Here is a 24,066-nt window from a genome sequence, read left to right as displayed (position 1 = left end):
ATACTGTCGAGGAACATGTGGATCGAAAATAATAGTTACAATCGCTCGAGAAGTGAGCTCTTTGACGCATGGTTATGGGGAAGGCTGGAGGGGAGTTTCTGTAAGTAGCTGTTTGTAAATATTAGCTTCAGACTACCGGACTACTGTTTTTCAGACAGAAGTGGTTACTATTAAGGGGTTTAAAAAAAATTAAAATTTTTATTGTCTTATTAAATTCTACAACACCTCTAGAATGTTGGCCTAAATTTTCAAGTTGAATCGAGTAATAGTTCCAGGGATACAGGTTTGATAACTTGTGCTCTCGAGGCTAGCTGGGCTAAGTGCGGCGTCTTTAAACGCATTTTTCGCGACACTGTTATTTTGAAGCCGGTTGGCAAGATTGCTCGAGAACTAGTGGAAATACATTTGTACGTGGTCCACAAGATCAAGCCTTAAACCATAGGTATACAAAAAAACGCATTAAGCACGGCAGTGGAAATACCATAACCGGGGGGGTTCATTTTCATTGGATGGCGTCGGACCAGTTCCAATAAATGCTTCAATTGAACGGTTTCAGTATTTGGATATACTGTAAAATAAAATGGAGTCATTTGAATTTGAATCATTCCCATAAACTGACATTTACGCTAGACAATGGTCACACCCCAAAGGTAGTAAAGCATTGACTCGACAATGAAAAAAATTGAATTTCGGATTGGCTTCCGATTGAGAAGATTCGGTATTCAACCTCAAAGTAACGATGTCAAAGAGTGGTGAACAGCATACAGCGAAGATGTGAAGCGGTGATTAAAAATGATGGATATAGTACAAAATACTAACGTATTGAGGAATCTTATGCTATTTTTTAATCATTTTTATAAATTTGTGTACCTTTTTGTAAACCCTTCTCAGATTGTGCTATTTCAATTCATCACTTTAAGTCATATTTATTGTTACTTGTCTTTTATCATGCCATTCAATTAAATTTCTGACTTTATTTTCATTTTCGCGATTTCAAAAGCCTCAAGGGCAACGCATACAATACTTGTGTTTCTCTAGCTGGAGCAAGCCTTATTCGGCCACGCTAGTTGTGCACTTTGCTGTGTGGGCGTCAAAACATAAAGTTATACTCCATCAAAGGTTGTAAATATTTACGAACAAGTTCTTTTCGAAGGCCGTTACTGAACAAGTTTTAAGAGCAGAAATAATGCATGAGATATGAAGAATTAAAAAAGAAACCAGAAAAACTAACAGATTAATAGTTACCACAGATTAATGCGAGCGCTCAAGCTTTAAGAGGGGGTTAAGCGCAAGCAAAGTGGGAACTTAGCGGAAAACCAGCTGCCGCAGCCATGCTAACTACAAGTATATATTTTGTATAAGTAGCTATATATGCTTACATACTATACGTTCATAAATTTTACACCGTTATTTTTCATAGTACATTCCGTACTTGCTAAGTGGCGGTCTATTTTGTAGCTGCTTAAACCAACTAAGCAAATAAAGCAAAAGATAGCGAAGCATTCAAAAGATAAACTGGAATGCCATGATAAAAGAGGCATGGAGATCATATATATGTAAGTAAAAAATGTAGTTATATAAATACAGTTGAACTTCCATAACTCGAACTTCTATAACTCGAAGTGCGCCATAACTTGAACTTCTGTAACTCGAAGTGCTCCATAACATTTGGCATTAGAAGCCAAAATTTCATACAAATTTCCTACTATAACTCGAAATCTTTTAACTCGAACTTTTTTTGTGGATTATGGTGATTCGAGTTAGGGAAGTTCAACTGTATATGCTTCCGTGTATTGATGGTTTCAAAGCACTACACTCACGCGAATTGTAGAAAGAAATTTCGCAAACAGTTGCGTGCTCAGTGTTCGTAGGTATCTGTTTATCTCGCTCGAGTGTTTTCGAGTTGTTGCTTTGGTGAATGGGTGAGCATGAATGCTTTAAGCAAAGCTATAGTTTGGGTATTAGCGTGCGATTTCCGTGCAAATTTCACGAGAGCAACAAAGCAGGTCACACAAACAAAGCAAATAAAGTACAAACGTACAAACGTGTATATATTTATCTATGTACATCGATATATAAATATATCAAACATGAATTAAACAGCGAATACGTGGAAATCTAAGCAAAACGCAAACAAAACGTTAAAATCTCAAATGAAGGTCGCTACCGCTGGATTTGGCAATGTTTCACACACATAAGGTCCCGCTGGCACAATTATATTTTTGCTTTGCTTTATTCACCAATAAAAAATACTTAGTCGCTACCAGATAAAAAATAAATAAGAAACTAATGAATACAAATATTAACAAACATTAAATTTTCGAGCTCATGCTTCAGCTAAAGTACGCGTTTACTAGAGAAGAATTCTCATTTAATGTTTGAGAGTAGAGCAAGGGTAGATTTGACATTAGTTATGTAAGACTGTCAGCTCTTCTACTGAGGGATTCTCCCGATTAGGTCTCATTCTAAGATACTGAGTTTGTTCCCGTTTATTTCCCTAAAATTTAAATTAAATGCGATTTCAAAAATTGCCTTCTTTTCCAGAAAATTGTGCGAAAGAGTCACAGGGATAAATATACGGATGAGTTCAAACTATATAATCGAGTGGGAGTGGGTTGGTATCTTCTTAGATACTCAGATAAAATTAGATGCCAAAAGCGCCTTCCGACAAATAGAGATCACAGTAATTAAAGACATCATTCTTGTTCTGACAAAGAGTGTGTTCACAACATGAATTATATTTATAAAGGGTGATCCAAGTATATTCCAAGAAAAGCCGAAGTTTTCGAGCCAAATTTTGCTCAGCGATGAGACTCACTTCTTGTAAACAAACAAAATTGTCTGATTTGAGGCGAAGAGCAACCTGAAAAGATTCAAGAAAAAAAGCAAGGGATTGGTGGGTTTGTAAACCGGTGTAATCATAGGTTCATATTTGAGCAGATAATTTCACGTCTTGGGTCGGTCGATTGGGGGGATCAAGCCTTGGACCAAATGCTCGAACGAGGGGACCCGCTGGTTTCACAATGAGCCTACAAAAGACCTGGGTGTGTTGTCACATGTACATCCACTCTAGCTACCTACCATGATAAAAAATCATAATTTTTGCATTCAACTTGAGCATTACACTCTTTTGTTCGATAATTTGTTGAATGCGTAAGATTAATCCAACCAACACGCCGGAGCATATAGTTTATCTACAGTAATATAAGGCAACCTCTCTTGCTTTTTCCTCAATATTTGGTATAAATAAAAGAAATCTTTCAAGGATATTTCACGTTATTAGCAGGTTGACAGCAATTTTATGTTTGTATAATATCTTGAATGAAAGTCAAGGTCAAACTCATTTTTTAATATATGTTATCTTCATTTGATGGTTATACTAAGTTTTCACCAACAAAACCGCTTACAATAGTGACAAATTTCTCATTTGTCAAAGTGCAGTCTTAATGTACAACAAAGGAACCGCAAGAAAATGGATTTATACATTTAATTTACATAACTATGAATGTACACAATGGCATCCTTGTCCATGTATTGTTGGTATTTCACTTTTGGTATTTCATTGAATTCACTTGCTTAAAATTTTGCAGCAACTTGCAAACGATTAAGGAAGAAACTGTAAACGGACAAAATATGTGCAAGAAAGAAATCAGCATGTTGAAGTCCTGGCAGAGTTTCAAATACGGTCAACTGCATATGTATGTATATATCAATATATTTAAATTATTTGTAAAACATATGTACCATTGTGAGCAAAAATTGGCAGTTTTTTTATTTCCTTAAATAATAATATATTAGTTGGATATTAGGGGTTATATATATTGAAATTGGAAATCAGTTGCGAACTATGGGAGTGCAGAATGTTTCGTCTCTGTGAGCAATCCACAAAGCATACACTTAGCGCATTACCAGCTTCAAAACAGTTGGGGTAATAAATAAACCTTAGAATGGAAATAAAAAAAAAAAGTTTCGCTCGACAAAAAAACTACTGAGAAATTCGTAAACTTGATAGCTTCTAATAGGTTAGGAGGTAAGAGAAAACAAACGTGAGTACAGGCAGCAAGCTCTCCACTTGCCTCAACACGCTGATAAAACCACAATGTACCTGGTGCCACCTGTTCTGGAACGTTATAGAGCGCCCAAGAACCCTTTGTAATTAGCAAATAGCTCGAAAATTTTTTTTTCGTATACATTTCAAATTTTCAAAGAACAATTTTAGGGTATCATACTTTAAGAAAATGCAAAACAAAAAGATTTTTTGATAATTCTGACTACTTTTTAGAAAGCTATTAAGTGGGAGGGTAATGATACTATCACGACCGAGTTTTATGTAGAACTTATGCATTTCATTTCTCGTGATTCCTAATTAAAAACCAAAGCCCTTGCCACTAAAATTTAATAAGCTTTCCTAACAAGAAGCTTATATAAATTTAAGATAAATCCAATAGCTTTCTTCTTATTTATTGGCGTAGGCACCGCATACATGGTTATAATCGAGTTAACAACAGCGCGTCATTCTTTTCGCTACTTGGTGCCAATTCGAGGATGGAGCCTTACGTAGAAGGTCACATATGACACAAGCAGCTCACGACTTCCAGTCTTCGACCAAGTATCTTCAGGATAGCCAAAAAAAAAAAGGCAAATCATCCCTCACCAGTAAAAAAAAAGCACCCCCAATGAAAAGGACACAACACCCAGAAGTAAACGTCGAAAGCCCTATAAAACAGTATGTCAGTCTGTATATTAACCTAACGCAAGCAAGTGCCTCAGTCTTTAAGATATCGATCTGAAATTTTGCACAAATGCTTTTCTCCTCAAGAAGCTGCTTATTTTTCGGAACTGCCGATATCGGACCTCTATACTATATTGCTGCCATACAAACTGAATGATAGGAATCAGGTGTTTTGTATGGAAAACTGTTTAATTTGACGCCATATCTTCACAAAAATTAGCATAAAGTATTGTCTAAGGCAATCTTGCAATATTAAGATCAATTTTTTAGATGGAGTCAATATAATATATATCTGCCATACAAAGCGAATAATCGAAATCAAGCTATTGTATGGGTAACTTTTACATTTGGCGAGGGTTATTTTAACAAGTAACGGTGCAATCCTACAAGAAATTGTTAAAATCGAGTAACTATAGAACATAACTGCCCTACATATAAAGATTAGATTAGTCAGTAACCTCATATCGCATATCGGCCAGAAATGTCTTGGGAAGCAGGGCAGCAGTGGAAAATGTTGCCAAAGGCAAGCAACTTCACTTTTACGTGGTGCAAGCCACAAAGGCATCGGGTGCAATGAAATAGTGGACGTGATTGCCAAGAATGGTGTACGGCTGACATACTGATAGGTCACTGTCTGGTGGTCATACACGCCCGCACGGTGAGGCTGGCAGATATAAAAGGCTGCAGAAAATGTCTAGAACAGAGCACCGGGCAACAATGGAGCATGCGTCTGTTCCGCATACCCTGGAATAGGTATTGATAGTAAGGCCGCAGAGTCTGTTAAAATTCCCTAAAAGAAGACTACTTCTCCTGGACCTAACAGCTGAACTACATCTGGTATCGGAAAGGACCAAACCTGATCTATGCGTGGCTTATTGGCCTACCAAACTAACCTAACCTAGCCATACAGCTAACCGATCAAAAATAAGTTTTTTTTAGAATTATTTTGTATTTGTTAAGCGTTCCATAGCTTCGGAACAACCGATGTTAACATTTTTTCTTGCCTTTTTCTAAAATTAGAAGCAGAAGCATTTAACTAACTGCAGAATAAATAAAGTCTTAACACTTTCATTTATTTTGTATAGTATAAATATATGCGCCTACAATAAAGTATTTCACAACAAACAAGAATTCATCAAAATACTTATATTCGGTGACAGCAAAAATATTATATTCATTTTATCTAAGCATACAAAAAATTGAGTCAAATGCTTATCAGTCAAAGCATTCATGTGTCCATATCTACAATTTTAAAAAAGTTTGGTGTAGCGAGTTACACAATAATAAGATACAAAGTACAATACATGCCAAGTTGAATATGACTCGCTTTGCGCACAATTTCGCTAATTATGTCGAGGCACATATTGCACACAAGTGCTTTGACAGCTTCAAGTAAGCTACATTAGTATTATTGCCTTACATTTTGCTTTATTTATCTATGTGCATGCATATTTCTAGTTCCTTGCAGTTATCTGTAGATGCAACAGTCTGTTCCTATTTAAGTGGGTCATAATTGAATTATAAAGCTGCGACATTATTCTATCAAATCAAAGTTCATGGCGCAAAATAAATACACTCAGTCACAATTGCGCCCTTCCCCAAGTGGCATGCGAAGCATCATGTCGTCATAGACCCTCGCGCGTCCCTTGCGAAAAAAACGCTAAGTGCAAAAAAACTTTCTTAAACACGTTACACGCTAACTGTCAGCACTCATACAAACAAACTACCATAATTTACAATTCTACAAGCGTTCGTTTGCAGGTCCGCAGTACCTTCTAATTGCATGGCGCTGAAATTCCATATGGCACCTCGTTTATAGCGCTCGCCCTGTAATTTGCTATTGCTTTGTTCGCACATCATTACTAATTTGTACTTCGTTAGTCAATTATAGTTTCAAATTAAAACCGAACCGCCCTCGTGCATTCCAGCAGTAATTTGCTATTGACAGTTTTCATTTCATTTCCCTCATTTAGGGGGGTGTGTGCCTGGTGGGTACGTGTGCGTGTAGGTGTGCGTGATTGAAACCTCTTATTTTCATTGCAATTCAATTACAACAAAGTTTTTGTAATTTAATTTGATTTCTGTATAGGAATTGACTGGTCCATTGCTGGCTGTCATTCGGTTGTCTTATTGATTCGCCACTCGGGTGCTGCGTTTGGCATTTTGACGTCAATTTAAACAGGCAGGTGTGCGCGCACCCACTGTGTAGTGGCCGTTAATAATTTGTTTATATAGTTTTTTTATTGCCGTGCTTTTCACAAGATGCAGACGCACAGAAATGTAAATGTTTGCATGCAAGTTTGCGTAAATTCGTATTTTTATACTCTTGCAAGACGTTACTACAGAGCATAATAGTATTGTTCGCCTAACACCCTTCGCCCGAATGGTATGAGTGGGGTTTTGATTAAATCACGTACCTCGGGGCTCGAGATCTCTCTTTGTATTCGAAATGGGTTGAATCTGGTTAATACGTCCCTGTGCCCCCTTATACCTAATAAAATTATTTGCAAACTGCCGAGTGACATTATACTGCATATACAGCTGTGTTCATTGAAATATCAGTGGAAGAGAAGTGAAAATATATAACTTTTTTTTTGCATATCCTTTTTTGTTAATTGATCGCTTGCACATTGTTTTTTTTTTTTTTTTAATTGAGTATAGAGAACAGAAAAAAGTGAAAACCCCGTTAGATTTGATGTTTTTAGTGCTATTTTTTGATATTTTTGCGAAAATCCACCACTTTTTGGCTGTTTACTGAAATAACAGTTTTTAGTTTTTCTCAACGAAAAGTGCTGATAAAAAATTTAAATTTATGAATAGTGAGTAAAATTTAGTTTCTTATTGTAATTTACATGACAATAGACTATAACAATGAAAAATTTAAATTTTAGTGGGCACAGGACCTCACTGCTCCAAGGAAGATTGTCTTTAGATTGTCATTTAAAATGTTCTGCCAACATGGTATACAATGCCATAAATTATGAAGAAGCTCGAAAACGTGGTCCCTTACTCAAAACTACAAATTTAGAGAACCGACGCATAATGCGCTTCAACAAAAACAATGCTTTTGCATCCTCTAGGAAAACAAAAACGGAGCTGCAGTTGGGGATCAGCGTCGTAACCATGCGACGACAACTGATAAATGAAAATTTGAATGGGCGAGCCCACGAAAGCAGGCTCTAGACAGTATGTCCGTCGACCTCCAAATACGGAGTATATTTCAAATTATACAGTCAAGAAAGTAAAGCACGGCGGCTTGATGAAATGGCCAGTTCAATCCCCGGCTTTCAACCCCATAGAAAACTTATGAGGAGACGTCAAAGCTTTGTTTCAAAGCTATCCCCAAGGTATTAGGGCAATATCAAAATATTATTTAGTATAATAAAGTTAATTAATGAGTTATATTGATTTTTTTTTTTTTTTTTTTTTTTGTTAGTACTGGTATTTCACTGAACAGCACAAATTAGCGCTTTTATTTTATTATTAATTCATACTTAAAAATTATAAAATAAATTAGCACAAAATAAGTTTTAGGTCATGTAAAAATAAATAATTTATCACTTCTAAAACTATTTTTTATCTCATATTGGTCTTTATAATAGAATTTGTCCATCTACAATATACAGGTCATCTACACTGCTATTTCAATGAGCACAGCTGTACATGTACATATATCAGAATGAAAATTACAGGGCACGTAACAATGTGCCTTTTTCCTTAAAATATATCAAATTGGGCGAAATTGACCTAGTCCCCTTATAACTTATATCAGCAACATCCGCCTGACTTTACTCTATATGATGGGCGATTGTATGTGAGGTATCTTATTGAAACCCAGGGAAAATTTTTTTGTATGGTATGAGGCATGTTAATAGTATGTGGTATTAGCAAAAATAAATAAATAAAATTAAAATTTTATATAATAATAAATAAAAAAGGAAAAGATCCAAGGCGACTCCGTAGAGTAACGACAAACATTACTTGTTGTATAATATTAGGTGCACAACTACCACTAAGTGCTTCCTGTTTTTATTTTTTTATTTTAATGAAAATGCTATTTTATTGTAAGGAAATAGTGACAATGAATTATTCGAAGCTTTGCCCATTGCCAGCCACAACTGTTCCCATCTTTCTGGCAAAGAATCGAGCCCGTAAAGCGGCTCATCTTGGGATGCTTACCAAGAATCAAGCCATTTTTCGATGTCGTCTCGTGAGTGGAACTGCTACTAAGCCAGACCATGTGTCAAATAATAATCGGACGCTGCAATATCTGGGTAATATGGCGGGTAGGGTAGGATTTGCCATTTAAGCGTTTCCGAGTAGGTTTCAACGGGTTTCGCATTGTGAGGCAGGACGTTGTCATGCAGCCGAATCACTTTTTTGTATCTCTCTTGATATTGAAATCTTAGGGTTTCTTGCTTCTAAATAATTATGTGCTGAAGCAATATCTTATGCACATGACGGAGATTCTCAACGAGCAACGTCTTCAAGACACTGTCTTCGAATGTTTTTTTGGCCTTTCTTCAGATTCTCTCTGAGTTTCTATAACATTGCTCACAGATTGACCAATAATCGAGATAAAAGGGGTGCCGTTGCCGCGACAGTCGGTTCTACGTAACCGGAGCGGACCCGGATGTTTTATCCGGTCAAAGACTGCCAACTCGGCAGAACTGTGCCGACTACAACAGCACAAAAAGGGAACCATATATTCGGTACCTGTGGGCTTAAACACCAGTCCGATTTGGATTATTTATGGTCATAAGGTGACACTCTTCAAAGACACTATTCGCGTAAAGTTCTATTCCGATACCTTCATTGGTCCTTAATTTGTGTACTGTAAAGTAAACATGAAGAATTTAAAATTACGTTATACGAGAGTAGGCGTGATTATTGTCCATTTTCGCGATGTTATATAGGAAAAATGAATGCCTACTTAATTACCAATTTTTTTGAAAGCGGACGAGCAGGTCCCGAGATATGTATGTACGTGGATTCACGTAAGTATGGGCAGTGCCACGCCCATTGAACAATTTCGACACCGGCACCTATAAGGCTCTCTTGTCAAGGTCATCTTGGATGTAAAATTATTTGAAGTGGAACGCATGTACCAAGTTCCAGTAACGCGGTTATTAACCGGAATTCTACTCATCTGGTGAGTTAAGCAAAATTCTTCGAATTTTACATTTATTTATTTTTTTATTTGTGGTACTTTAAATACTTCATGATGTATGTATATCGTATATACATAAATACACATACATACATATAGTACATCCTAGTTATATGCTTTCATTGCCACTTATTTGTTATTCATAATCATTCACAGGCGACTTTTTTGTGCTTCACCAAAAGCAGCAACCAATCTAGGACCAACTATACAGCATCTGCAATTTTATATATTTGCTGCTATGTTAATATGTTTTTACGCAGATACTATTAAAACCGACCCGAATGACGTTAGACCTTGAACTTTTGCGCAGCAGCAGAGCAGACGTATCAGCAACAAAATAACCGCAAGGGATTTTTTGTTTTTGCAAAGAGTTTTGCTATGAACAGCCAGCAGTTACAAATTGTAGTAAGCCAAATGTGGTAGTTAAAAGAAAAACTTGAATTTGGGTCATTTCATAAAATAAAGTAATGATTATGCAAGAAAGTACAGCTTGCATACGTTAATTACATTAGGAATTCTACGCCATAATTATTCAAACAATTTTTTTTATATCACTTCAATGCCATTAAGGTTTATTATTTTTAAGAAGCTAAGATTCCAACTAATTTTTTAAGATTTAATAGTATTTTTACCTAGCTAAAATTCCAACTAAATTTCTAGCTTTCTATTTGAAAATATTGTTCTTCCTATTGGAAACACACAAACATACTGCAACAATATTTCTATTTATTTTGCACAATTTCTTTGCATTTGTATTCTTTGCACATTTTGTATTCGCACTAGCATTTACTTACCGTCTTTTGTGTTCTTCGTAGCTGACATCGCGAGTGTTGTTGTTGAAGTGGTATTGTTCGTGGTGTTGTTGTGCATGGAGGAATCAGCCCCACCAGCTGATAGACTCCGCTCCATTGAGTAGTGCATCATTGGATCACGTGCACTAACGGCTTAATTGATAGCCACTGACGGAATGACAAATTGATTATAAAATTAGCACTTTAAATCACTTCAAATATTTATTTTTTACACTTCACTATTATTTTGCGAAACTTAATGATTACTTTCTGCTTACAATATAGACAGAATTTAACTTTTCTTTATATGCCATAAATTGCTTAGCTTAAAACTTTTGAACTATGCACTTAATATTTTTAATTATTTGATTTTGAAGATCAATTAGGTTTGAACGCTCTGTTGTTTTTTTTTTTTTTTTCTTTTAACTGCTGTTGTACAGCTTTTATAGGTAAAAAGGTTTAAAACGTTGAGGACGGGACCGCACAGGAAACGCACGTCGTTTTTTTGTTTTTTCTTTTTTTTTTTTTGACAGCGGAGCGGGGTTATATCGATTTATAGGCCACAATGGTTTGCCTTTTTATTTACAAACACCTATAATATATGCATACTTTTTATTGTTTTCGATTAAACTTAATTTTATATGTATGCTAATGATCATACCAAATTATTTTCCGAACTTTTTGATACTTTTTTAAACATTAGCGACATTTGAAAGTTCAATTCACTTTGATAGCACGTCTATATGTACTTATCTATGTATATCTATACAATATATTTTATATCAAACAAATGTACGCCGCCTCCGCCAAAACCAACACGTTTCCAGCGTACCGAATGCATAGAAATTAACAACGAAAAGACATTAGAAAAAGAAAGTGAGATAGTGCGGACAGCAAGCGTAATTTCTTATCTTACAAATATTTATTTCACTACTTTCCGGCTAATTTATTTTCACTTATTACATATGTATTTTTTAATAATACCGAAATAACGCTACAAAGGTAGCACAATTTTGTCTGGGGTGAGGAGGCGGTTGCAACTTTCAAATCGTTTCACTTTAATGTGACACTGTTATTAATATAATTTAGCAATTTCTTCGCACCATTTTCACAAAGCAATCTGTATCTTAATTAAGTATTTTTTTATTTTAATAATTTTGCATAAGCGCTAAGATACAAGTAAACGCGTGTGCCAATATATCGCTCAGTTAATGCTTCCAAAAAGCAAACACAAAAAAAAACACACACACAAAACGTCGAACAGCTGTAGCTGTGTGTGGGTTGACGAGCTGCGGGCACACACGAAGAAACGGTCATAAAAGTATTTCAAATTGGATGGATGACTGATTGGATGGGCTGTTGGTGACTTGTTGGATAACTTTATGAAAAGCGTGTTGAGGAGTGCGACGAGATACAAACAAAAATGACAAAAAACAACAGAAAAGCGAAACAGCAGATAATCGGAGAGTCGACGCCTGCCTATTGACGTTTCTCAATGCACGAAGCAGGGTTGCATTCGTAGTGGGTTTATAGGCGAAATGTAAATATTATTGTAATGTCATTTAAACTTTTAATGTCCACCTTACACAAAATCAATTTAATTTATTTCTTGATTTGAGCGAATTCTGACTTTGCTTCAACTTTAGCGCTATGTGGTCCACGAATCGGTAAGGAAAAATGTTATCGCCAGCAAACACAAAAACACCATACAGCTAAAAGCATGCAATTATTACAATGGAATGAGGAAGGTACGATAAACAAGGCAAGAGAAATATAATCGTACAAGATTTGTAACCGCACTGCTGTCCACATGCACTTTCGGATACGAAGATTCGCGCAACGGGCGGCGGGGGAGCGCACGATGTATTATACCAGCACACACGCAACGGGAAAATCTTTGTCTCTGCTAACCGACTAATGGCTGCCGTAAACTACTTTTGCGATTCCCTTGACGACTCGTTCAAAAAATGTGCTTGCCTTACAATTGCATTTCCGATAAGTTACACTTGCTGAAGCATTGTGCACCCACACCTTTTGGTTTTTATCGGTTTAATTTCACTGACACAGCACTTTGCACATTTTGATTATTATATTTGTTTAATTTTCGCCTTGGTATGCTCAAAATTCGACAGACACACGTTTGTAATATGACCTAACGCGGCAGATTTTTTCTATACACTGCTTGTAAACAGTAGCCAAATGACAGCCGAAATGTCACGAACGCACACAAATGTAGAATGCGATATAGTGAGAGCGTTTGTGTGAGCGGAAACGGTAACACAAAACAGAATTGAGAATTAGCGATGTGAGCGCCGTCACGGTTGCTTCGGGAACAATTGTGCTACAAAAAATTTCTTTAAGTTCTAGTTTCTAGTTCTTCAGTTTTACAAAAATATTTTATACAATCATAAGGAACTCTTGCGATTTTTTAAACTAATTTATCCAAATTTGAGGTCTAGCAGTTATATGAATATCAAGCTGAAAATGTTATGCTAATGCGCCACCTGCTGGGTGGTAGTACAGATTTGATGGTTCGTAAACTTACTATGTAAGGTTGCTCTAATCGTTCATCTAAATAAAGTGTTCCTCTGCATTTACTCTAGGTAAACTAGGAACACATATTGCTAATATAATTAAATTGGTTTGCAGAAGGAGAAATGGTTACCCATGATTAGAGCAACAAGAACATCCAAATGTGGCAGCAGCAATGGCAATCCGTATCCAAAGGACGCTGGACTTACAGACTTATTCAGAATATTTAATCGTGGATAGACGACAAGGGGATCTGGATTTCCATCTGACCCAAATACCTTGTGGATATGGGTGCTTTAGTAGCTGCCTTTTACCCACAATGAGTATATAGAAGACTCTGAATATGTATTATTTTACTGCCTTTGCTTTTCAAATACAAGCGAAAAACTGTAAACCACACGCTGCGGTAGCTTTACGCTCGATAGGCGTTCGTCAGTTCGCTCAATAGTGGAGACTTTAATGTCTTGTCCATCCCACGAAGTAATTCTAAATCGGTGGTCCGTGGTAGAGTTTTGAGTTGGGAGTAGGTTAGGTTTAGCGCGTTAAAGTTCCGCACTCTGGCTTTCGACTTTAATAGAAATAGGAAACAAGATTTAAAATTGGTTCCAATTAAAAAGTAAGGATGGAGTCATTGATTAGTTTTTTATATTTGCAACATGTTGCACGAAAGTCTCCCAAATCGGACAAGCTAGCGGTAATTTCCGTTAACCCGTATATGGTACTCTTTAAAGGTGGTATTAAATCCGACATGGAAGCTCCTAAGGCTCAACGGGTTTCAGTTAGCATAAGTAGTATCTTAGGGTATAACTAAAAGAATCTCACTAAAAAAGAGTAAATGGTGCAGGAGAAGACAACTCACCAGCGGAACTTACAACATCTATACAGGCGGATCAAAAATAGCTAACAGAGGCGTAGCAAGGGGGGGAGGGGGGCGGCAAAGAAAGCCGTCGCACCGGGCGCAACGTCTTGATGGCTGCAAAACGATCTTCGCTATTTCTTAATATTCAGAAAAATACTTCAACAAATTTTTTTACAAAATTTATTATAAAAGATAAAGAGTTGTCCACTTACAATGTAATTGTATCTGAATAACAATGAAAAATGTTAATTTTTACTCGAATACTATTCAGTCTTGTCTTATATCTTTCCGCTTTTTTCCTGCAAATTGTGTCAAAAGTGTACAAGATATAGGGCGAAAATGGGGTTTTCTATGGCTTTTAATAAGATGTCTTGTAAATGTACTATCAATTTCCTCAAAATCCGTATTGTGAGAATTTTGGAACTTCAGAATTTGCGTGGCTTCTAGTTCCTAAATTTTATATACTTAATATCGAAGATATTTTGTAAAAGTTCGCTTTTGTTCGAACCACATCATGAAACTTGTAGATAAAGGGGGGCGGCAGAATATCCTTGCCCCCAGGCGCCCGAAGTTGTAGCTACGCCACTGATGGCTAATAAAGTGGGACCCGGTTTCTATTGCTCAGGCGGCTCAATACTGCAGTGTCTTCTAGTAGGTAGAAGTCTTTGTGGTACGAAATGCAGCTGAGATAGCTACCAACGGGGGAAACAACAAAGAAGATCAATTTAAACGCCGATAGCCAGGCAGCAATTAAGGCAATAATCTCATATAACATTATGATGCATGCCTTTAGTAGCAAAGTGGCAGCAGATTTGACGGTTTTCGAAAAGAGGCTGCATATACAATTGTATAATGGATCCACAAAGGAATTCCAGGAAACGAAATACCTGTACAGGTAATTCTCAAGTCACGGTAAATAAATTAAGAATTTTCAAATTATGAACAAAGTCTTACTATTTTTCGGTCATATTAGTATACTACTAACTTTTGTGAGTTCTGAGCATGCAGCATTTTCACCATGAATATGTCAAAAATTACAGTGTCGCCAATAATTTTCCCCAACACACATTGTGCCATTTGGGATTATTATTATTTTCATTTGCCATTTAAAAGAAATTTACTTTCCTTTTTTAATAGTCAACAGTGCGTCTCCACTTGGCTTCGTTAACAGTTCAAACACTGAATCGCATACGAGCTATAAAACGGAAGTTTAACGGTAGCAGTAAACTGTCATTATCCGCCAATTGGCAGCCTTTCAGCCAAACGCATCAATATTCAAGGCATTTGCACGCGGCTATCAACAGCTTGGCGATAATCTTTCCAAACATTCGCATTCATTGTGAGTATTAGGCTTTAATACAGTTAAGTGCTGCGAAAAAACTCATTTGCCACTAATACACACATTTTGCCATATATGTTTGTACATTTGGAGCGGTGCGTATGCAGGCGGCGGTCACTGCTGGCACCTGCTCAGATTAATACAACACTAATTGACAACTACAACGTTTTAGTCACTGATATTTGGTTATCTTCTTTGACGAATGCTATTTATATGCACCACACACAAACACTTACACGTGCTTTGTGGTTTTTGTAAATATCGCTGGACTTGCATACAAACATACATATACGTAAGTGATGGGTAGACGCCCAGATTCAATTGGCCATCCGTTTACGTAACACCTTAATGCTGGCAAAATTTTAAGTGAATTTAGCGCAAAAGCAAAAGACACACACATACCTTTATTAACGCTTCCATTTAATTTCTATTTGATAGGGAACTGCTTTTACTTTCATTTAGCGCACTGAGCTCCATCAAAAGCAAGAAGGCAGCCGCTGATCGAGTTTTTAACTTGCAATAAAATTTTGATGATCCCGTTAGGTGTTTTATTAGCGCACTTTTATGGCGGCGAATAGCTGTGGAATAACTGATTAATTGATCCCATCCAAATTTAACTAAAAGCTTTAGGACGATTTGATTCGTATCAATTAATAGAATTGCTGGAGAGCCAAATTTTATTTTTATTTTTTTATTTTATTACGTGTATATAAGAGGTTATACAGGGTTTGTCCGCAAAGTAATAGGACTGAGTCAAACCAATCGTTACAATTCTTTAAAAACTTTAAAAATAGTTTCCTTCTGCATCGATGCAGCGCTGCCAGCGCGATTTCCAAGCATTGAAGGCGTCACGGAAGGCATTCTACAGAATAGCTTTGAGAGCCGAGGTGCATGCTACTTGGATCCTCTCTGTCATCTCAAAATGCTTGATTTCATCGGACTCTTAAAGCAAGGAAACAAAAAAATGTGGAGGCCGCATCTGGGCTGCGGAAGCGGTGGGATGCCGGCCTTAGTTAGGCAGCTGTTCACAGGAACGGCGGTGTGATCCGGGCAGTTATCGGGATGCAAATTCCAATCGACTGCGATGTCTTGTCGGACCCGATTGACCCTTCCTTTGAGTCTCTTGAGGACAACGGACCAGCCTGCGTTCGTTAGCTAGAAACGCCCTCTACCGTATCCAGTCATTCAAAAAATCAAGAAAACCAACTGCAGAAGACGGATAACTCTTCACCATGCCAAGCATTCAAAACACCGATTTGAAGAGTAATCCTCAGTAAAGTTCTGACTTGGCACCAAGTGACTTCTTTTCAATCCCGTATGTAAAAAAATTAACTAAAGCGTCAAAGTTTTTCGACATCTAAAGAGGCGGTTGTTGTGTTCAGAATGGATGTTTCAGAGATACCTCAACCTTAATGAAAAATATTTTGAAGAAAGAACAAGACGATTTTCGATTATTAAATTTTGTTTTTGTTCTCTAGTGCCGAAATATAAAAAGTAACCTACGTAATGAAGGCAATAGCTGCAGGTGGAATAGAGAGACTCTCTTACAAGCACCAAGTTCATTACGTAAATTTATTTGGATTTAAATTCAAGTGTAAATATAAGTAAATACAAATATGAGTTTATATACATACATGACATGCATATATACAAATGCATAAGTATGCACAAAAAATTTCTGTTATAAGGCAGAATAAAAAACTATAGATTTCGATTGCCATTTTTGGTTTAATCACATTTTGACACTTGTCAAATCATTGTCATATCATTGTGCGAACACCTTCAAGTGACGCGGTTTCGAATGAAAGTTTTACATACTTACAAACGTAGTAATGTGATGTAATCAATTTAAAATCAAAGAAAATACAATTTTTGTGCTATTTAAATGTTAGTGGGGGAGGGACAAGACATTCATCTAAAATATTGGCAAACCATGCAAACAAATTGCGAACACAATAATTAAAAAGTGTCAAAATTTCGATGAGTGTACTTGATATTTTTTGAGCAGCTTAATTAGCGTAATTGCCAATATAAACAAATAAAAATTTGTCAATCGCAGAGCTAAATATTGTTTGCAAAGTAAATAGGTTTGCATACTCCCACAGGTGGATGACAGCGGAAGAAGGTGAATACTCAAGTGGAAATTTGAGATATTCAAAGTCCACCTACAACAAAACAATAATACGCTAATGGTATAACATTGGTGACCTTAACCTCATTTACATATAAACTGCTTTTTAAATAATACTTAAAAATGATGTAATTGCAAAAACAAAAGTTTTTGCGGAAAAAAGTAAATTCACAATTTGCAATTTCTTTCGTAGAGTCTATGTTTGAGCACTTTCGCAATATTTTTTTCTTTTAAATATGCATTTTAATGAATGTTGCGAAATATTTATGCATTCAATATTTGATGAAAAGGTGAAGGGATTACAATTATAGGGTTTGTCCGAAAAGCACTATGACTAATTTTCTTGCGCCGCGACTGTACTTAGGAGGGTGCGCGCACCGACTGTATTCGGTAGAGGGCATTCCTAGCTAACGAACGAGCGGCTAGTCAGTTGTCTCCGAGTACCTGGAGAATCAGGGCAAATATTTTCGCGCGACTTGTTTCTGTGAGTAGTGCAAGCCGAAAATGCAGCGTTCGTTAGAGCAGAGGTCTTTAATATCAAGAAACTTCAGAAACCTAAAATTTAATGAGAAATGAGATTTTATGACGCCAGAAAGTAGCGCGTCACTTCAAAATCTGGATTCTTTACTCTTTTTTTCCGAGAATTTCTGTCTCGACCGATTTAATTCGGTCAATTATTGCGTTCTTGAAAGTTTTAAAAATTCCTTTGCATTGCATAGAGCTAAAAAACTCTACCACCTAGTAAAATTAACCCATAACTTTTTATTTCGAAACTGAAATATTTGTGGTAATGTCACTCAACAAAAGTACACAAATTGCTTTTCATTCGCAGATGAGTAATTTTAGTATGATTTCGTCAAAAAAAGATATCTCTACTTCTATAAATGAGTTGAACTGATAAAAGTGTTATCTTGTAGTCTATCATTAATAGGTAGGTGTAATTGGTGTAGTGAAAGATGTTATTAGACACCATTCTCAACGTTATAAATGAATGAAAATTGATAGGTATGTCATCACATATTTTATCTAAATAGAGCAAACCAAAAAGATACCAAAAAACAGTGAGACACTTTTTACAAAATAAGTTTCAAAAAGATTTTTACAAGAGTTATGCAATAGCAGAAAGTTAAGTCATTCCCAGTACAGAGATTCAAGAGCTGTAATTTGATTCGAAAAAACAACGGTTCGGTGTGGTTTGTGGACCGGTGGAATCGTCGGTCTAAATTTCTTCATAAATGATGCCGATAAGACGTAACCATCAATAGATTATTTAATGGCTGAAATTGAAACTCGAACTATATTTACTGGTTTGGCAGTGTCTAATCATAAACACTCTTCGTTGGTCGCAAGGTTTCGAACTAAATAGTTTGTACATGACGGATGTGTTGCAATGTAGTCTTTATCATTCTTCCTGAGAATCCATAAACAACTTGAGCTATCTACGATATGCCACATAAAAACGTTTTGAGGGGAACAATGATGTCGTATCAAATATATTAATAATAATACTCTTCCTAGTACTAGGATTTTGCTTATAAATGGAAACATCATTTGTCGATTATTTGCTTCTGTACTCGCCATTAATTATCCAGTTTCAAACGAACTTAACGAATTGAAAATTTTTGCGAAAAGGTCAATGTCCCCACCGAGTAATATTTTATCACTTCACACGCACCCATATTTGCTTTGGCTTCCAGCGGTCAACCTTATGAGCGGTCAGACCGGATTTCGCTGAGGTGAACACAAACACACATATGTATGTTTGTATGTGTTTGTTCGCATGATCTCAAGAAACCAGCAGACAAAATCGGCGTCCAAAGGAAATCAAACAGAAAGCACTTTTCAGAAGTGGCCAAAAGGAAGCACTCTTACACGCATGACTCTCAATCAAAAAGGACACACCCATACACATTGCCACATTGCCATTTGTAAACAAGAATAACTTGTTGCACAAATTCTGCCTTAACGAGGCAAATAGTAAGTGAACGGACAGACGGGCGCTGCAGAAGCAAATGAAATCAAATGATGCTGCAATCGCTAGTAACCCAACAGCACCAGACGAAACAGACGAAACAGAAACCGCCAATGCCGCCGCTAGTGGGAAATCAAAAGCGGTTGTACAAGGCTTGCAACATAGTCACTTATACATACACATACACATATAACATTATATACTCGTACTTGTGCATTTTATTTATAAAAAAATGTATGCAGCAAAAAGTTGTTTTATACGTTCAGCAAATGCTGTGGCGAAATTTGCCGGCCGGCATACAATTTGAGCCAAGTTTGCTTGCAACACAATGCGTTGCAATGTCAAGTTCACGGTGGAGCGATGGTGTTCAACGCAACAACCGAACAGTGTACAAATACAAAGGCAATCGCCATAGATGGCAGGCTGGATGTTGCAACTATGGTGAGTGTTGCATTAAGGCTGCTCACTTTGCTGTTTATTTTGTTACGCTACTTCGCCTATTCCATTTTGGACAAATGCATTCGCTTAAAATAAAACTGTATGCTATTAGTGTTGGATAAATAAAAATAGCAACAAGAATGCACAACGTAAATATGTGTGAAAGCGTCGTTGATGAGCTTGTGTCGTGTAGCAAATTGATGAATTAATATGACAGTTGACGCTGATGAATTACCTGTCATTTCCTGATTTAAATTGAATTAAGTGGAGATCTTCTACTTCCTCTGCTTCCCCCGGTGGATACTGCGTCGAATACTTTTAGAGCTGGAGTGTTTTCGTCTATTCGGATGAAATGACCTAGCGTCGTATATCTCATACAGTTCACCATTCTATCGAATGCAATACTCGCCCATAAATCTTTCGCAGAACCTTTCTCTCGAAAACTGGTAGCGTCGACTCATCAGTTGTTGTCATCGTCCAAGCCTCTGCACCATATAGCAGGTTCGTTTGATGACAGGAGATATTTCGTCTTGCCCTTGTTCAAGCCAGACCCATTTGCTTCGCTTCTTTATGCAGTCTGAAGAAGGCCAAATTCATTGAAATGAAATCAATGAAGAGATGGTTTGTATCGAACCTCTTTTCACTATTCTGTTCCAAGGTTTGGCGCATATTGATTATCTGGTCAGTTGTTGATTTTCCAGGCCTAAAGACAGAGGTCCAATCAGTTTGTTGACGGTGGGCTTTAATCTTTCACACTGTTTTTATTAAGTAACTTTAATTCAACTTTGCTGTGGGGAACTAGCAAATCATTTCCCGTTGGATGCACTCAAATTTCAGATTTAGTTCTAAGTCGGGTATGTGATAGAACTGGGCACTCACAAAAGAAGTGTAGAAATGTTTTCCTACTCTTTCTATTCTTTACCGGGACCTATTTAATTAGGTTATGCTTCTTTTCTTTTCATATTTTGGTATTCGTTCCTAGCGGGCAGGGTATTTTCTCTGCCTCGCATTCGTCTAGATTATGTAGCTCCTGACTTAGCCAACTCGTCTATTTTTTATAGTTCCGCTTGGAAAATGCCATCAGTGTTTGGTAGATGTATAGAGAGAGAGAGAGATATCAAAATCCTCGGAATATACCTTTTTCCTACCTCGCGTTCCATTTTAGATCCGTCTGTACAGATTGAGACGATATCTTTCTCGCCTTCTAAACTTCGTTTCTACTCACGGGTACTCTCACCTGAAAGTAACTATTTAATTAGAATTGTTATGAACTGGTTCAGAACATCGCCAGGCCCGTAACGGTTTCCATTTCAACCACCTTTCTCCTTTATTCATCTATCTCTAAATCATATGAAAGAGTTGGTCTAATGACCAACATCCGCGTGACTATGTTCAATTTAAGGCCTTTGTTCTTTCTCAATACTAATTTTCCAGCAAAGTTTTATATCGATCTCGATATCTGGATTTGTTGATGAGGGGCTCAGGGAAATGGTAGTAAGATCGACTGAGGGGAGATGAAATTGAGTTATTTTGCTTTTATTTATGAATAGCATCAGTTCCGTCTTACTGGTGTTAACCCCTTCGTAAAGCTCTTTCCAAAGTATCATACTCGCAACACCATCACCCATATTGAGACCCAGCATTCATTATTGGATAATATTAGATTATAGTAGCCGTAGCTGCTATGTGTATACGAAGACMGTGGAGAGTCGATTCAAGAGCTGCAATTTCTTAAGGAAAAAACAATGGTTTATTGTGGTTTGTGGGCCGGTGGCATCATTGGTCAATATTTCTTCCAAAATAATGCCGGYGAGAATGTAACCGTCACCATGATAACCGGCTTTTTGATGCCTGAAATTGTAGCTTGTGATCTCAGCGACATTTGGTTTCAACAAGACGACGCCACTTCCCATACATTGCATCACTAAATGGATTTACTGAGAACACTCTTCGGTAAGCAGATAATTTCACGTTTTGTCGATTGGCTACCAAGATTGTGTGATATCATACCGTTAGACTGTTTGCTCTGAGATAAGTAAAGTCTAAAGTCTATGTMAACAATCCGGCTTCGATTTCGTCCTTGGAGAAAAACATCGCACCTGTTATTCGCTAATTACCAGTCGTAATGCTCGAATGAGTCATCGAAAATTGGACTCAACAGATGGACTATCTGAGACGTAGTCGCGGCCAACATTTGAAAGAGATAATCTTCAACAAATAAATTYCAAAAAATGTTATTTCGAATGATTGTAAACATTCTCCCCTGAACTTAAARATTCTGTKTTTTTTYTTWKWWWAAGTAGGCAACCTATAAACGGATCACCGGGAACAATATGTATGCATTTTCATGCACGGTTCGTTCTGTAAAGTGTTTGCGAAGAGAATTTTTATATTACATTATACTAGTTAGTTAATGGTAATTAAACATATAACAGTAAACCTTAATATTTACATTTCTGATAACATTGAAGTAATAAATATTTTAACAAAAACTTCAAGGCTTAAACTCGGTTAACTTGTATACGTACATATATAATTAAATAAGAAAYGCTCATTTTAATATTGATTAAACATCTGATTAGTTAGATTTATAAATAAATATGTAAATTTCTTAATTACATATTATAAGAAAATAATTTATGTGAAAACTGTTTGTATGTAAATTTGTTACGGTTTTAGATTTCCCCCTACTTTATTRTTTGTTTATTCCATTCGATATGCGATATGCATTAATATGCAAGTTTAGGCTTAAATCTTGGTTTCGATTCACATAATTAAGAATGCACCGAAGCGGTTGGTGTATCACTAAAAGCTTTGCAGCCTATTAGCCGCCCGGGTGGATGGTCATTTGGTCAGGTCGGTCCTTTTGAAAGTCTCGCTCATTTGTTGTRTGTCATATCAGGCGATTTGCATACGCTTGGTGATTTTCTACGTCGGCTGCAGTAATTTTCTACACTTTTACTCTGCCGGCGATATGCCGGTCCATAATGCAAACGAGCTTACTTTCCTTTCATTATACTTGAACCATTTAACGGCCGTACAAGTGACACGTACAAACATGMAAACATATGAACGRATGCATGCAGTCGTAAATGAAACAAAGCTCACAAAGCGGCGCTGGCATTAAAGCAATCGCCGTAAACCGAACGAAGACCGAAGAGCCGAGATGCAAATGCACATACCAGCTGCAGCAGCATAAACTCCATAAACGTTCGCATCACCTCAGCCACTAATGAAAGTAAACACGAATGACCCCAATTAACAGATAGAACTCTCGAACTCTCTTATGTCGTGCAAATATACAGTTGAAACGAATATGTGTTGTCCGATATGCACATGGTGACATGCAGCGGTTGGTTAAATGTGCTAATATACACCCTATGTACTGTCTCTTATACACATCTAGATGTGTATAAGAGACAGCTCTTATGTCGTGCAAATATACAGTTGAAACGAATATGTGTTGTCCGATATGCACATGGTGACATGCAGCGGTTGGTTAAATGTGCTAATATACACCCTATGTATATGCATATTTGTATGTATGTATGTACGCACTTATAATTGCCTCAAGTACTGGCTGAAAACCTGAAGCCTGAAAACGGCTAGTTGTGTGGCTTTGTAAAATTAGTGACATTGGTGGCATTGGCGTAGAAACACCTGCACAATGCAGCGGTGCAGGAGGGCAAACGTAATAGAAAATTGAAAGTTGAATGTTGAAGCATACATTATTGTAGAGAAATGGGTCAGTGTATCTAGAAACGGTTKTAGGTAGGTATATTTACATAAATGAAGAAGGGATTTTTTAAACTCACATTCTTAGATTGATTAGATTCTTAGATTGTGGTTTACCAACGAAGATATGTATGAGTACAAGACATTCACTTCCAAAGGCGTTTTCGATAATTGAAAAAGCAAAAATGTCAAACAGTATTCCTCTTCTTAGTCAAATTTTTTTCTAATTTGGAGTAGATACAGACTTGTAATCCAACAAAATGAAACATTTCTTTCATAAGATCGTTCAGTGTTTTCAATTCCAAAAGGAWTTGATATGTATAAGCAAATTAAATATAGTTTAGTCGTTCGAAATAATTTCCAAAAA

General features: G+C 36.7%; 1 protein-coding gene across 3 annotated transcripts in view; it reads right to left on the bottom strand.

Annotated features, from left to right (window-relative positions):
* LOC108965644 (cyclin-dependent kinase 14) overlaps window positions 1-12,858 on the bottom strand; it is a 327,367-nt gene extending 314,509 nt beyond the window's left edge. For all 3 annotated transcript variants that reach the window (XR_001993122.1, XM_018928188.1, XM_018928189.1), the window contains exon 1: window positions 10,697-12,858. Coding sequence is in view for 2 of the 3 variants with exons in the window: in XM_018928188.1 (XP_018783733.1) it covers window positions 10,697-10,826 (130 nt within the window). In the remaining variant the exon portion in view is untranslated. The remainder of the gene's footprint in view (window positions 1-10,696) is intronic.
* Between the last annotated feature and the right edge of the window lie 11,208 nt (window positions 12,859-24,066).

This window comes from Bactrocera latifrons, unplaced genomic scaffold (assembly GCF_001853355.1).
Source record: "Bactrocera latifrons isolate USDA-ARS-PBARC rearing strain unplaced genomic scaffold, ASM185335v1 scaffold_143, whole genome shotgun sequence".
Lineage (NCBI taxonomy): Eukaryota > Metazoa > Arthropoda > Insecta > Diptera > Tephritidae > Bactrocera > Bactrocera latifrons.
Note: the sequence above shows the minus strand (reverse complement) of the source record. Positions and strands in the feature narration are given on the sequence as shown.